This window comes from Haliotis rufescens, unplaced genomic scaffold (genome assembly GCF_023055435.1).
Source record: "Haliotis rufescens isolate VD_foot unplaced genomic scaffold, xgHalRufe1.0.p SCAF_24, whole genome shotgun sequence".
Taxonomy (NCBI): Eukaryota; Metazoa; Mollusca; class Gastropoda; order Lepetellida; family Haliotidae; genus Haliotis; species Haliotis rufescens.
The window spans coordinates 2,120,124-2,136,904 of record NW_025963935.1 but is presented as its reverse complement, the minus strand read 5'-3'; the positions used below and the strand labels follow the sequence as shown (position 1 = coordinate 2,136,904).

The window sequence follows — 16,781 nt, the reverse complement described above, 5'->3', positions numbered from 1 at the left end:
ATCAGTAGGTATGTATCTACAAAATATCTTTGCATCAGTAGGTATGTTTCTACAAAAATATCTTTGCATCAGTAGGTATGTATCTACAAAAATATCTTTCCATCAGTAGGTATGTATCTACAAAATATCTTTGCTCCGTGTTGATCCTCTGGCTAAGAGTTATCTGGCATACATGTTGCGACTTTTGCGCGCCTTTAGACATCGTCTTCGGGGAGCATTGTATACGATATGCAGTTATCAGGTGCTAAAAAGGCCCCCCAAAGAAAATTTGTATTTATGAATAGGAAATGGCGATTCCTAAACTGTTATCTTCATGTAATTTTCATATTCGACACCAGAATGTAAGAGAAACAAAAAACAACACAGTCGAACATAATTCTCTGATTTTCAACACATGTGTCACTATTCTTCTTCTTATAATTATATACTGATAAAATTCAATGCAAAGTTATGTTGTGAATTTGCGTTTTCTTCTTGATGTTTTGGAAGTCTGTCTTTTGGTGTTGTGTGTATTCCGTTGTGTCTTGTGTTGTGTCATCTGTGTGTGTGTGTGTGACCACATGTACCTAGCGCAGACATCTAGGGGTTTGCCATCTGTGATGGGTGTTCTCTGTGCTGTGTGCTGTGCTGTCTGATGTGTTCTGTGTTGTGTGCTGTGTTGTGTGCTGTGTGATGTGCTGTGTGATGTGATGTGTTGTGTTCTGTGTGCTGTGTTCTGTTCTGTGTGCTGTGTTCTTGGCTGTGAGATGTGTTCTGTGATGTGTTCCCTGCTGTGTGAAGTGTTCTGTGCTGTGTTATGTGTGATGTGTGCTGCGTTCTGTGTTCTGTGATGTGTGCTGTGTTCTGAGCTGTGTGCTGTTCTGTGTTCTGTGTCATTGTTCTGTGCTGTGTTATGTGTTCTGTGGTGTGTGCTGCGTCTTGGCTGTGTGATGTGTTCTGTGATGTGTTCCCTGCTGTGTGAAGTGTTCTGTGCTGTGTTATGTGTGATGTGTGCTGCGTTCTGTGTTCTGTGATGTGTGCTGTGTTCTGAGCTGTGTGCTGTTCTGTGTTCTGTGTCATTGTTCTGTGCTGTGTTATGTGTTATGTGTTCTGTGGTGTGTGCTGCGTCTTGGCTGTGTGCTGTATTCTGAGCTGTGTGCTGTTCTGTGTTCTGTGTTCAGTGTTCAGAGCTGCACGCTGTGTTAAGTGTTCTGTGTTGTGTTATGTGTTCTGTGCTGCACGCTGTGTTAAGTGTTCTGTGTTGTGTTATGTGTTCTGTGTTCTGTGTTGTGTGATGTGTTCAGTTATCTGTACTGTGTTATGTGTTCTGTTGTGTGTGCTGCGTCTTGGCTGTGTGATGTGTTCTGTGATGTGTTCTCTGCTGTGTTAAATGTTGTGTGCTGTATTCTGAGCTGTGTGCTGTTCTGTGTTCTGTGTTCAGTGTTGTGTGCTGTGTTCAGTTATCTGTACTGTGTTATGTGTTCTGTGTTGTGTGCTGTGTTCTGAGCTGTGTGATGTTCTGTGTTCTGTGTTCAGTGTTCTGTGCTGTGCTCTGTGTTCTGTGCTGCGCGATGTGTTCTGAGCTTTCTGCTGTTCTGTGTTCAGTGTCATGTTATGCGTGCTCTGTGCTGTGTTATGTGTTGTCTTCTGTCAAACTGTTTCACCGTTCTTGCATGTATATCATTTGACAGACTTGTTATAGAAACCACGTGACACTGTAAGTTGTGATAGCGTGGAGCGCGCGAGGGTGCACGTGTCTTGTATAAGTCCTACAGTGTAGCATGAAAAAAGACACAAGTAGAAATCCACTGCCCTTGTGTTCAGTTCAATCTGTTTGTATTTCACACAAAAAAATATCAACAGTTTCTTGTCAAAACGGGCGTGCATGTATACGACAGTTGTCTGCACAATAATCTGCACAGAGTTTTTGATTCTAGCGCCGCCAAATCGCCAAGACACACATTCGATAAACTATGCTATACTTGAAAACAACTTCTCTTGCGGAGTAAACGTCAGTAGTCTTACGCCAATAACTCTACGGTAGGGAAAAGTAAATCCTTATGAGTAGTCTAATCAGATTTATTTTTCAGTTTGGTTCCCTGACACTTAAACAGTTACATGTATGTGACAAGGGTGCATATCAAAATTCGCCGTCATGAAGTTTGAAGTTTAAACTAGACAGAAAAAGGTCGGAAACTACTTTAATAATCTCACAATATCTCGACATCCGTGGCACTGTATTAAATGTCAGTCACACAATGTTAACGCCATGATGACGGTTATGATTTTGATTTTACGCACACAGTGTTTGACATCTCAATGCACAGATGAAAAGGGTCATTTCCATCTAAGGTCCCGTGGCACCAAGTGAGTTAAACGCGTTTATGTACGAGTTACAGTACATGCCAACTTACGGGGAAAGAGTGAGTGAGTATGGTTTTATGCCGTTAATTATGTGCAGTATTCCAGCTGCAGCACGTCGGAGGACATCAGAAATACGTTCCACGCTTTCTTCTCATGTGGGGAATCGAAGTTACATGCATGCCTTGGGCGAGACGAGCAAACGTTTTGACCACTTGGCTAGCCCCTCGCTGTAATGACAACCGCGCGAATCAGACTCGAAATGTCCTGTTGGAAAAAAACACCCCTTAGAATCCATACCGGGAGTGCACGTTTTAAGCCTTCTTGTTATTTATTCGCATATAAATAACAATATTAAAGCGTGTTTATGCCCATGGGCTTAAATGAAATGGTAAAATGGATTGATCTTCCAAACCGGGAGATGTTCAAGAATTGTTGTAGCTAGCCACTTTGACCAAATGTTGCACCACATCTGTTGGTTGGTTTCCACGTATACAAGATACATTGGGCCCTTAATACAGATGATATTCTAGATACACAGTAGACCATTTTTAATGCATGTGCAAAAAACTCATAATTGCGCTATTGGGTTCTTGTTACTTTTTTTGACAGATGGCTTACTCACTTGTTGAAAAGGAAAACAATTTTCTTAAAGTGTTGCTCTCTCATTTCACTTTTGATTATTGTTTCATTTCACATGTGAAAGTCATTCTTCCTTTCATGCTTTGATCATCTGTGGTTCCTAAGCCCTGCCCTTAAATTTAGATATTGTGCTTCTCAGCTTAAATCTGGTAATTCCGTAATACGCCCAGGGCTAAGAAAACGCGCAGTTTCGGTCCTTTTCTTGATCAGTCGTTGTTTTATCAATGTAACTACATTCAAGGCCCCAGTAAAGCTTTCAAAAAGTTTTATACTACACCTTTCCAAATATGATGCATTAGTTACAAAAATGATGTCCGATGCAATTCCTCATTTTGACTTGTACCATGTGTTCCCGTGTTGCTACAGGTAAACAACTGACTTGCCATGCGTTTGTGACGAGTGCCACCGGTTGGGCAGGACACGTTCACCTTTTCGCGAACACCTTGTTTCATTACTATTTGATAGTGATTCATAAACACATGCTCATGATGGTCGTCTGGGGCGCCGCGATTCGCTGTGCAGATTTCCGTCCCTTGGGCACGCCAGAAACCGATGATTGTGGGTTCGAATCCCAGCTCACCCGATTATCTTTACAGGCAGCCCTGTTGTTGACAACATGAGCACCCATCTGCACAACTGAGATACGATAGCATGCAAGAGGCAGTCCTGTTGTTGACAACATGAGCACCCATCTACACAACTGATATACGATAGCATGCAAGAGGCATCCACGACGGGTCTTTACACCAGCTTGTTAATTGTATGAAGGATTTAGGAGTGGGCTTTCTGCCTGCTGGGTTTCCCCACCTACCTTCTGTGTAGTCACTGGGAGACGTTGAGCCATCTCGCGTCGTTTCGCAGCACACGAGGCTGAAACACAGAATATGCTGTTCAGAAAACTATATAAACCACACAATCATTACACATAAAAGTTATGGCCGTTCGACAAAATGTTATGCATCTAATTTTTTTTCAAAAATTAAAAAAATTGTAAATATGTTTTTTGTAGTATAAATATCATGTGATTGAGTGATTGGCAAATCAATAAAGCAACTATCGCTTATTGCTTATGGGGCTTGCTATGCTAACCATCAACAGTCGGCACACCTCAAAGTCTGTACAGATATCGCTTATGGAGCTTGCTGTGCTAACTATCAACAGTCGGCGCCCCTCAAAGTCTGTACAGATATCACTTATGGAGCTTGCTATGCTAACTATCAATAATCGGCGCACCTCAAAGTCTGTACAGATATCGCTTATGGAGCTTGCTATGCTAACTATCAACAATCGGCGCATCTCAGAGTCTGTACAGATATCGCTTATGGAGCTTGCTATGCTAACTATCAACAATCGGCGCATCTCAGAGTCTGTACAGATGTCGCTTATGGAGCTTGCTATGCTAACCATCAACAGTCGGCGCATCTCAGAGTCTGTACAGATATCGCTTATGGAGCTTGCTGTGCTAACTATCAACAGTCGGCGCCCCTCAAAGTCTGAACAGATATCGCTTATGGAGCTTGCTATGCCAACTATCAATAATCGGCGCACCTCAAAGTCTGTACAGATATCGCTTATGGAGGTTGCTATGCTAACTATCAACAATCGGCGCATCTCAGAGTCTGTACAGATATCGCTTATGGAGCTTGCTGTGCTAACTATCAACAGTCGGCGCCCCTCAAAGTCTGAACAGATATCGCTTATGGAGCTTGCTATGCTAATTATCAATAATCGGCGCACCTCAAAGTCTGTACAGATATCGCTTATGGAGGTTGCTATGCTAACTATCAACAATCGGCGCATCTCAGAATCTGTACAGATATCACTTATGGAGCTTGCTGTGCTAACTATCAACAGTCGGCGCATCTCAGAGTCTGTACAGATATCACTTATGGAGCTTGCTATGCTAACTATCAACAGTCGGCGCACCTCACGTTTGAACATTCACGATTCACGAGGAAAGGGAGAACTAACAATCTTGGAATGGTGACTCAAAATACCAAACATATCAACATGATGAGTGACAAGTTCATCAGTTCTTTCTTATTAACCTACATAGACATAAAATATATTTGGACAAATTTCTTATATCTTTTAACCTATTAGGTGATACAGTTCTGCAGTGTTTAAAAATATTTGACCACTTGTAGTATTGTTTGGAATATACGGAATTCTTATGTTAGAGAAGAGAATCGAATCTGAAAAGAAAGTGAATCACTGAGTTGACAAATTCGTTCTTCTCTTGGTATATTCTGCCATCGGCCAGTCTCAACGGGCAAGTTATGATTTAAAGTATTAGGGAGTAACAGATAATTTACTTACTTTTAGTGTTTATAGTATATACCCTTTGGACTCGACTCCATACTTTCCCTCGACTTTTGTATAAACGGATCCTTAAGTGTCTTTTCCACAGTTGAAACTAGCAAAATGGTATTGCGTATGTACGGTTTATGTAACACTTCAGTGAGTCCAACAAAGTTTAGTATGTAATGTAGCGATACAAATAATGTGATATTGTATGCATGCAATTTCGGCAACTCAGTTTGTGTCAGTAGGTTAACATACTTTTAAACAGTTTAATATAAATTGGTCAAGTTCTCCACATACCATAGAATTTCGCGTTTAATTTCTTAATCAGGCTGCAAGTTTCAAAAATTTTAAGGGTATTTTTTCTATTACTTCTAATTTTCAAAACCCCATTCATCTGAACAATATAAAAGTTTCGGAGCAGCCATTATATCAAAAGCAATTAGAAGACAATCGTGTGGTAGGTTTATATTTCTGTCACTTTTTAAAAAACAGGTCATCACTTTCGCTGCGTTTTCAATCAGAGCTTCAATTCTCACAACAATTTATTTTTCAATGGAATATTATTCCTCGGTTGGTATGGGTATCTTCTTTTTTTCTAGGGGTCCTTTACTTATAAAAACTATTACTTTTGATGATTTAGCTTGTTCACCTAAAAGAATTTAAACCTTGGTTTTAGATACACACACTCCGAAAAAAAGAAAGGCACAGGTAGTATTTAGTTCATTGAATCTGACTACACAAAAAATATGGCATATACATTTGATATATGTTCATTGGAAAATATTGGTGGCCTGATATTCGATAAACGGTGTGTCAAAACAAAGCCATTGTCGATTTGCAATATTTTAAACAGCATTGTTTTCACACTTTTTCAACAATGTCATGGAGGAAAACAGTAAAGCAAAATGCATTTGAATGTGATGGCATTCGTAACTCGTGGTAGTGGCTATCAAAAGGCAAGCAAAATAATTTGTCATTCAATTGTCAACATTTTCCCAGTTTGAAAATGCAGAGACTCAGCGCCGCCAATGTGAACATCGCCACAGGACGTATCCAAAGGGGGGGGGGGGGGGGTCGCAGTCGTCTGTTGCACACCAATTCAACGTCCACCACAGCACCATTTGTCACCTTTGTGACCGATTCACACAGTTCAATTCCTTTGCAGACCATCCGACCGATATCCAACACCACAAGATCTGACTTGGTTGTGGTTCAGGGAATTTTGACAGCAAATCGCTACATGAATCAAATTCTTCAACTTCACCTTCTTCTAATCATTGGCCACCAGAGGGAGCTGTTTTAACAGAACAACGCTCCACCGCACACATCTTGTGTCACTTCTTACATAACGCCAACATCAACATTTTGCCCTGGCTCCAGATCTGAACCCAATCAAACACCTCTGGGATGAACTCGATTGACGTGTACGTCAACGTCAGAACACGCCTCAGACTCTCTCACAACTAGCCAACACATTGTTTTTTAATGATGAACTATTTGGAAAATGTAAACATAAATGGATTACATATATATATAACGAACTTTTGATGAACTTGGACTTAGCTACATTTGGTTTTCCCAAACTTTCAAAAATCCCTCATACTTTAAACATCTACTCCATAAAACAATAAATGACATTAACCTGCAGTGTTGGACCAGTGCACGGGATAAGTCTTCAAAAGGCACAATGGAAAGTATCAACAAAAATGATTGCCTAAATTTTGAATATTATTTAAACATACTGCAGGAAAACGCTTGGCGAGTCTTACTTAAGTTTAGAACTTGTGGTCATAATCTACCTATTGAAACTGGGAGATAGAGAAAAATACCTTTAACCGAGAGGAAATGACAGCTTTGCACATTATCTGACATAGATGATGAATTTCATTATTAGTATATTTGTCCATCTTCAGAAAACGAAAGAAAACACTTTTTACACAGATTCTACTACATTTAACCCAATATGAATAAAATGAATTTACTTTTCAATAATTCACGACTAGAAACATTGAGGAAACTGTCAAAATTCTGTAAAATCATCATGTCATTGTTTAAACCTATCAAGTAACTCTCCCTCTTTTTGAATTGCACATATATTGCTGCCATAGTAAATCTGTATTAATATGAATGCATGCTCGGCCAAGATGTTTTTGTATGTATTCTATATCTATATGTATACGTATTATGTTGTTGACATTATGTTGTACTTCTGATGCCGCTGATAGCGGCCTGAGCGTAAACAAAGCTCAGTTCAGTTCAGTTTAGTAACAAGCAGAATGGCGCAGTATTCCACATGACAGAATTCGTACACTTATCCAGGAGTGCCGAGGAGATGCAGAGCTGTGATTACTGCCCGGAGCGGTCACACGAGATACTGAGTTCAGCGTAACCTTGTGGCTTTATTTGATATGACAATGAACAGTTTTCAATGCCTTTGTACAGCGACAACATGTGACTATCAAACTCCAAAATTTAATATCTGTATCTATGATATTAAATTAAATATATCGACTTTATTAGGTACATTGAATTTCCACAAAATCTACCTGTACTTTTCTTTTTTTGAAGAGTGTATGTAAATGGAAATTAATCAGGCAACACCTATTTCATAGACCTATAATTCTGTGAATTAAGAGAACAGAATGTTACTGATTAATCCTTGTGACATAAAGCATCTTGCTGTATAGCAGGACTTTTTTGGAGATATGTACTGCACGTGCAACCAAAACATTTTTTAAATCAAGTTTGGAATCATGACATGTCACACTCTCTCCTTTCAGTTTGTATTGCGTGTTCAGCACCCTAATTGTCTTGGCACGTCGTAAACTGTCAGAGGCTACAAGGTGTAAAATTATTGGCATGCATTATTGCTGGTAAGTAATACACCCACAATTGACATTTGAGCATTAGTATAACAGTCTGAATAAACACATACACGAAATGGATACGTACAGTGTTTTCCCCGAGTCTCCGGAGGCGGCCATTTTGATCTTAATTTAGAACACGACACTGGTGCCACCTAAAAAAATACTGTACCGTATTCGTGCTAAAAGTGATGAAAATACTTTGCTCTGCTTCAGTTCCACAAGCATGCTCAGTTTACCGCTAATAGTATACGAATTCCTTTATCTGGGATTTCCAAATGTGATTGGTTGTGTTACGGAACACAGATTAAAATCCAAATGCCAAAGGTCAACGAGGCTGACTTTGTCAACAGAAAGGGATTTCATTCTCTGAATGTTCAGGCAATTGAGATAAAAAATGTATTTTTGTAAATTGAATATTTTCCATAAACATTGAAGTCAAACATCTCCTGTAAACATATGTATGAATGATACTAGAATACAAGTCAGATTATGGCATTTATGATTAACTGAATAAAAAACAAGGTGCATGTTCACTGTGAAAAATAATATATTGATTCACAAATAAATACAAAGCTGTCAAATGTATGGGTCTGTAATTCTTAGCATCTGCAATATTAATTAGACAATACCCAAATAGTATGTTTTAGTTAATTTGATACAAAATCCGCACCTGTTAATGGGTGTATATACATATACTGCCTGTGATTTCATTAAAAGAACTTGTTTTTGCTTCAGGCTGTTGAAACACATAATAAATGTTGAAAGATGTTTTAAAACTGACAAATAAGATGCTTTTCCATTATCCCACCAATCATTCATGTCATCAAACATTGTTCGTAATCCAGATTGTAAATTACTTTGATAAAGATGGTTTGCTGAACAAATCGGGGCATAAAGCAGCAGGGCCATCACCATAAATCAATCTGTGAGTCTGGAAGCTTCTGACTCCTGTGACGGAACAGACGACGGAGCTTTGCATAATAGATGACTGCAAAATATCGTTTCGTCGACCATAAGAACAGTATATATCTTTGCATGGGTAGGACGTGGATACAAATTTTGCAAGCCAAGATAACTCAAACTTTCGATCTATCAACTTGCAGTATCTTTAGGATGCTTGAAATGTGCTTCTGCTGTCGGGTCCGCTGACATCCGTCCAGCTGTCCAAGCAGAATACCCTCCCTTTTTAAAACCTCCTCCAACAAAAGCATCTCTTCTTCCTTCGTCCAATTTACCTTACGTTTTTTGTCATCCATGTTTGCAAGCTACCGCAGACAACATGCCACACGCGACACGCTACACGCGCCAGTTCACACTCAGGCGCAGTGGTGAATCAGCAAAACGCCACTGCCACAGTCACATTGCCACATTTGCATATCACATGATCGGACTTTTCTCTTGTTTGTAAACAAACGCGCTTTTTCATAAAGCGTTATAAAACGGACTTATGCAAGTATTTGGGGGCGCTTTACATATTGTTTTGCATAAGTATATATATATGCTACTACAACTGCGACAGTGAGTTGCATGACAATATATATTTATCCATCAAAGTGACTGTATCGCAGCTCTCCGTTTGACAGCACGTGGAGCCGTACAACCGATGTAAACAAAGAAAAAACTACGCCAAAACAAGTAGATTTTCACATATTAGCATACTTTCTCAATGAACCATAACCATTCTTTGACATTTGGATCTAAAAAAGGTGTAGACTTGTCAAACATGAAACGGATGAAAAGCATATGCAACATCTTGAATGGGCTGTGAAAGATGTGACAAATCGTCTCATGGCACTGGCCTGTGGAAGAGGTGGCCTCAGACCACAATTAATTTCCTTCTTTGCTATCTGCAGTGACATGACAGCCCACCATAAGTATTATCAGTCGTAGGCTGTTCTCCTGTTGCATGCTGTTGCATGTTTCGGCCAGCATCCACCAGCTTGCTCTTGCAGTAACAACTGTCAACAATGCTCCAGGGAGCTGTGGTCTGAGGCCAGGGACCATGCTGGCTGGCTCCCGGCCGCATGGATCTCTGGGTAGGAGAGTGGCGACAGCTGGGTTTAAAAACAACCCGAATTTCCCATCTCCCTTCTCTTAAGGGTTCCGATTGATTACCGTCGTGCGGTTTAACGTACGCGTGTCCCTATGACGCCGGTTTAGACTTAGACTTAGCTACGAATTTGCTGAGACCGTTTCAAGATCCAGTCTTTAACTGAATCTTAGCTAAGCAAAATCTTAAAAACTTAAGACAAAATTCGTGCTTAGCAAAAATTGTGCTAAGATCACTTTCGTGATCTCGGGGCCAGTTCTCCAGACAGTCTCAAGTGCTTTTGTGCAGTCTGCAAAAGGCACAGAAGATTTTTTTCTTTTGACCAATGATTGACAAATACGTTATCTGTCGTTGAAAACTTCCTACGTAGACATGCCCTGTAAACCCTATGTCCACATTCCCAGTAAACCCTATGTTGCCATGCCCTCTAAGCCCTATGTCCACACGCCCAGTAAACTCTATGTTGACATGCCCTCTGAGCCCTATGCCCACACGCCCAGTAAACCCTATGTTGACATGCCAAGTAAACCATCTGTTGACATGCCAAGTAAACCCTATGTTGACATGCCCTCTAAGCCCTTTGTTGACATGCCAAGTAAACCCAATGTTGACATGCCAAATAAAGCCTATGTTGACATACCAAGTATAGCCAATGTGGACATGCCCAGTAAACCCTTTGTTGACCTGCTCTTTAAACCCAATGTTAACATGCCCTGTTAGCCTTATGTTGCCATGCTGTGTAAGCCCTATGTTGCCATGCTGTGTAAGCCCTATGTTGCCATGCTGTGTAAGCCCTATGTTGTCATGCTGTGTAAGCCCTATGTTCCCACGCCCTGTAAGCCCTATGTTGCCATGCCCTGTTAGCCTTATGTTGCCATGCTGTGTAAGCCCTATTATGCCATGCTGTGTAAGCCCTGTGTTGTCATGATGTGTAAGCCCTATGTTGCCATGCTGTGTAAGCCTTATGTTGCCATGCTGTGTAAGCCCTATGTTGCCATACTGTGTAAGCCTTATGTTGCCATGCTGTGTAAGCCCTATGTTGCCATCCTGTACAAGCCCTATGTTGCCATGCTGTGTAAGCCCTATGTTGCCATGCTGTGTAAGTCTTATGTTGCCATGCTGTGTAAGCCCTATGTTGCCATGCTGTGTAAGTCTTATGTTGCCATGCTGTGTAAGCCCTGTGTTGCCATGCTGTGTAAGCCCTATGTTGCCATGCCCTCTTAGCCCTATGTTGCCATGCTGTGTAAGCCCTATGTTGTCATGCTGTGTAAGCCCTATGTTGCCATGCCCTGTAAGCCCTATGTTGCCATGCTGTGTAAGCCTTATGTTGCCATGCTGTGTAAGCCCTATGTTGCCATGCTGTGTAAGCCCTATGTTGCCATGCTGTGTAAGCCCTATGTTGCCATGCCCTGTTGGCCCTATGTTGCCATGCTGTGTAAGCCCTATGTTGCCATGCTGTGTAAGCCCGATGTTGCCATGCTGTGTAAGCCCTATCTTGCCATGCTGTGTAAGCCTTATGTTGCCATGCTGTGTAAGCCCTATGTTGCCATGCTGTGTAAGCATTATGTTGCCATGCTGTGTACGCCTTATGTTGCCATGCTTTGTAAGCCCTATGTTGCCATGCTGTGTAAGCCCTATGTTGCCATGCTGTGTAAGCCCTTTGTTGCCATGCTGTGTAAGCTCTATGTTGCCATGCTGTGTAAGCCTTATGTTGCCATGCTGTGTAAGCCCTGTGTTGCCATGCTGTGTAAGCCCTATGGTGCCATGCTGTGTAAGCCCTATGTTGCCATGCTGTGTACGCCCTATGCTGCCATGCTGTGTAAGCCCTATGTTGCCATGCTGTGTAAGCCCTATGTTGCCATGCTGTGTAAGCCCTATGTTGCCATGCTGTGTAAGCCCTTTGTTGCCATGCTGTGTAAGCCCTATGTTGCCATGCTGTGTAAGCCCTATGTTGCCATGCTGTGTAAGCCCTATGTTGCCATGCTGTGTAAGCCCTATGTTGCCATGCCGTGTAAGCCTTATGTTGCCATGCTGTGTAAGCCCTGTGTTGCCATGCTGTGTAAGCCCTATGGTGCCATGCTGTGTAAGCCCTATGTTGCCATGCTGTGTACGCCCTATGCTGCCATGCTGTGTAAGCCCCATGTTGCCATGCTGTGTAAGCCCTATGTTGCCATGCTGTGTAAGCCCTATGTTGCCATGCTGTGTAAGCCCTTTGTTGCCATGCTGTGTAAGCCTTATATTGCCATGCTGTGTAAGCCCTATGTTGCCATGCTGTGTAAGCCCTATGTTGCCATGCTGTGTAAGCCTTATGTTGCTATGCTGTGTAAGCCTTATGCTGCCATGCTGTGTAAGCCCTATGTTGCCATGCTGTGTAAGATTTATGTTGCCATGCTGTGTAAGCCTTATGTTGCCATGCTGTTTAAGCCCTATGTTGCCATGCTGTGTAAGCCCTATGTTGCCATGCTGTGTACGCCCTATGTTGCCATGCTGTGTAAGCCATACGTTGCCATGCTGTGTAAGCCCTATGTTGCCATGCTTTGTAAGCCCTTTGTTGCCATGCTGTGTAAGTCCTATGTTGCCATGCTGTGTAAGCCCTATGTTGCCATGCTGTGTAAGCCCTATGTTGCCATGCTGTGTAAGCCCTATGTTGACACACTAAACCCATGTCGAAATGCTCTGCATGCTGTATGTTGTCATTTTAAATGCTAAATATAACTTTGAAATAAGCTTAATTTACTGTCTTCACATTAAAACACAGAAGGTTTAGACACATTTCTAAAGGCAGAGGAAGGCATTGCCTTTTTATGTATTCAATACATTGTTTGAAATTCCAGGCATACATTTATGTTCTATTTCAAGGGAATAATAGATTTCAAACAGCTTTAGCATGGAATGTTAACAGAGGCGATTGTAAATTAACCGTTTCCATAATCAAAAGAAATATCTGCTAAAAGTCTCACCTGCAGCACCAGGAAACGGAGAAGGCGATTGTCAATGAAACCTGCGAGAATGAAGATGTAGCCAGCGACGTTTCAATAACGTCGCTCTCTTTTATATCTTCTCTCACTACACAGCTGGTATTCAGTGTCATCATGTCCTCTGTAAGACCAGTGATTCTTTTACTTTGAAGCATGTAAATCCTCAATCGTCTTATTTAGTTAAATGTTCAAACTCTGAATGTCAGTACCTAACTTAGCTGCATTTCCTACTTCTGTCTCTACCCTCATCACACAGCTTGTATTCGGTGTCATCAAATCCTCCCTAAGAGTGAGTGAGTATGGTTTTATGCCGCTTTTAGCAATATTCCAGCAATATCACACCGGGGGACACCAGAAATGGCCTTCACACATTGTATCCATGTCGGGAATCAAACTGGGGTCTTCGGCGTGACGAGCAAAAAGCTTTAACCACTAGGCTACCCGACCGCCCCCTTCCTTTAGAGCAGCATTATCTTTGCATCATGAAGAACAGCAGCCGTCTCATTCAGCTGCAGTTGTAAACTATGGATGTCTTTGGTCTGCTGGCAACGTTATTTTCAAGACTCGCTTTGTAAGTGTCTCCTTCCCTTTCAACATGTCTGAACTGTCATGCCACTGAGCGAAGTTGCGTCTTTGTGTTATGAATACCAGCTTGCATGCTGTTAACTACATCTAGAACATGTCCGCTGATACTATTCCCAAAATAGTCTTCTAATGGAATGTCAGAAAATGCTTGTTTCACTTGCTTTATCAAGGCAGGAATGAACGTGTAAGCTAGTTCTTTTTTCAGTGATAACTGACACATGTTAAAGTCTTGATATTAACAACTATCCTTTCCCTGCTTTGATATATGTAGCCAGGATGTGGCCAAACTGGTGTCAGCATGAACGTCACTGACACCACACAACACAAGACTGAGAAATATAACTCTTTTCGTTTCCATTGCTCACAGTTACTGTGGAGGTCGGCCCGACTCAAGTGTTTGGCAAAAGGCCAGCTCGGGCAAACGGGTATGCATGTTGCGCCACAATAGAAAACAGGATGGATCACTTTTTTCAGAATATTGTCTTTGATACAAAGAACGCAGTAATAGTCAAAGGTATTATCACCATTTAGTAACTTTAATATATACTCTTCAAAAAAAGAAACGCAAAGCCAGATTTGTGTGGGGTTGGAAAATACATTTATCCGAGGAACCGTTCAAGGTCTTGAGCCAAAATGTTGTGGAGAGAACACTTAGTGATTGTAGTCAGCTCAGTTATCGGTACATAGGAAAAGTCCAAGGTGAAGGTCAGCTACCATCAAAAACACGCAAGTCCCCAACTGGAATCGATAGCAGCCTGAAATCTCCTGCAAATGTAAGGGACGAGTATGAGAATCACATCCTGGGGAATGGTAGCCCACCCGGCCTGCAACCCAAAAGCCAACTGCTGCAATGTGTGGGGTCCACGTGGTGGTTACTGGGTAGAGCTAATCCTCAGCACCCCACAACAATATATAAACCTGCTCAACGCACATTACTTTGCAAATACAGAGATTGTTGTCTCTGAGCACAGATCACAGAATTTGTGCAAGGGTATTGTATGGGATCGTTCCAAATGTCTGTCAGACATGTGTGAGGAGGAAATTGTGGCAGAGCTAAAACCTAAAGGTGTTATCGCAGTAAAACGATTCACCAGCAAAGAACATCACAAGATCATTAAAATCAATACTTACCTTTTCACATTTGCTCTTTCAAACTTCCAAAATCTACCAAAGACGGTTATTTCAACCTGGGAGTGGATATTTTTGTAATAAGTCCATTCCATTGCTTCAAATGTCAGAGATTTGGACATGGTGCCGGATTCTGTATAAACTCTCCAGTTTGCTCCCGTTTTAGTGAAAAACATGACAGCACCGATTGCATAAATGTTACTAAGGATGCAAACTGCAATGGTGAGCACATTTCACCTTCCTAATTATGACCGAAGTTTGAAAGAGAAAGGAAAATCAATGCAATAAAGTACACGAATAACATGTCATTTTCTGACGCTAAGAAACTGGTTGCAGAACTGTCAGCACCAAATCCTTCCTCGAAATCCTCTTCTGCCAGAGCATCCTCTTCTATCAGCAAAGTAGATAATGACAGCCATATCCTGGGTCTCAGACAAACAAACTCCCTTGTTTTCCATTTGTGAAGAATCTGCTTCTTCTGAAACACAGACCGAGATTCAATTGAACCCTTTGCCTCAGTTGCAAAATAAATCTCTGCCTGAGACACAAAAAGACCCTCTGTCTGAAACACAACCAGAGCCACACCAGGAAGTACACGAATCTACATCAGTTCATTTTGACAAAAAGGGAAAATTGTTTAGAAAAAAAGAATAAGGGGATTTAAACATGTTGCGGTACCAGTGCCTTTTACAACCTCCATAGAGGTTCATAATCCGTTTGAACATCTGCAGATGGATGTCACTCAGCAGCTTGTCGGGCGGAGTGGATATTCCCCCAGATCACCTGTTAAACCTCCCTAATTTCTCAAATTTCTTCACAGCTAGTGGAATTGTAGAGGGCTTTGGCATAATTTTAATGACTAACAGCGTTTAGGTTTTTTAGGTTTAGCTTCTGCATTTTGTTTACCAGAAACCTTTCTCAAAACTACTGATAACTTTGATTTAAGACAGTATGATTTTTCACATTGCTCTTCCCCTTCGGGTGATAAAGCAACTGGAGGATCTTCTGTTATGGTGAGGCAGGGCATCATTCACAGTGCTTTTTGCCTGTTAAATAAGGATAAAAAATTTAACAGACGTATTAAAATCTCGAGTAAATACCGATTGAACTACCAGTGGTTTTAAATAGTTCAGTCACAAGCAGTCCCATCAAGAGGTGCATAGGAGAAAATTTCGAACGTAAACAGGAAGTGCACATTTATTCAAAGTCTAATTATGACAGTCTAAAACAGACTATAGAAATATGCGCTCGTAACACTGTTGTTATGATAATAATGTAGTCTTCATAAAATAGGGTTAATAAGCAACTGCCCAAGCTTACAATCAAGTCTACGGTATGGTAATAAAACAAAACGAGGTATGGTCTCAAAAACAAAAAGTTAAAAATACATTAGGCAGCTTTGTTACAGATTGATTAGGCGTAAAGTGTACACGCTTTATCAGCATATGGTAACCCTTACTTGTGGTAGAACTTGAGACAAAATTAAAGATACAATTAATGTTTCCCAGACTGCACAATCAATAGCTCTTTAGGAGATTTGATTTCGATACACTGTGCACAGCGATGACCGAGCAATTTTCAAGGGAAAATATTCCAACCTGTCTATGAGGTCACATTATCTCCGGACCATTCATAACTATCACAGTCAGGGCGTCCAGATAATTAACCTTGATGAATCATTCCACTGACTACATGTGGCTATCGGCAGATGGACAAAAAGCTCCCATGGTACCATCAAGTAAAGGTAATCGTGCCATTGTTTTGCAAACCGCAACCCATGACAATTCGGTTGAATAAGAAACTGATAAACGACAAGACATATGTGCTGGCGGCATTACATTGTCACGTTGTCTTACGTACGCCAGTCAGACATTGTGAGCTCAA

The 16,781-nt window shown here is 41.2% G+C and overlaps 1 protein-coding gene across 8 annotated transcripts in view; it reads right to left on the bottom strand.

Annotated features, from left to right (window-relative positions):
* The window catches only part of LOC124127574 (ankyrin repeat domain-containing protein 50-like), a 436,330-nt gene extending 421,039 nt beyond the window's left edge, over nt 1–15,291 (bottom strand). The window contains exons 1-3 of one of the 8 annotated variants that reach the window (XM_048401968.1): nt 14,901–15,291; nt 13,167–13,305; nt 3,794–3,852 (exon numbers count right to left, since the gene is read on the bottom strand). In XM_048401968.1, the coding sequence (XP_048257925.1) occupies nt 3,794–3,852; nt 13,167–13,300 (193 nt within the window). In that variant the 5' untranslated portion in view covers nt 13,301–13,305; nt 14,901–15,291. Of the gene's footprint in view, nt 1–3,793; nt 3,853–6,553; nt 6,739–8,241; nt 8,289–13,166; nt 13,933–14,900 lie in introns of those variants that run through there. The other 7 variants (XM_048401971.1, XM_048401966.1, XM_048401969.1 and 4 more) reach the window with 7 other exon arrangements.
* Nucleotides 15,292–16,781: the final 1,490 nt, after the last annotated feature.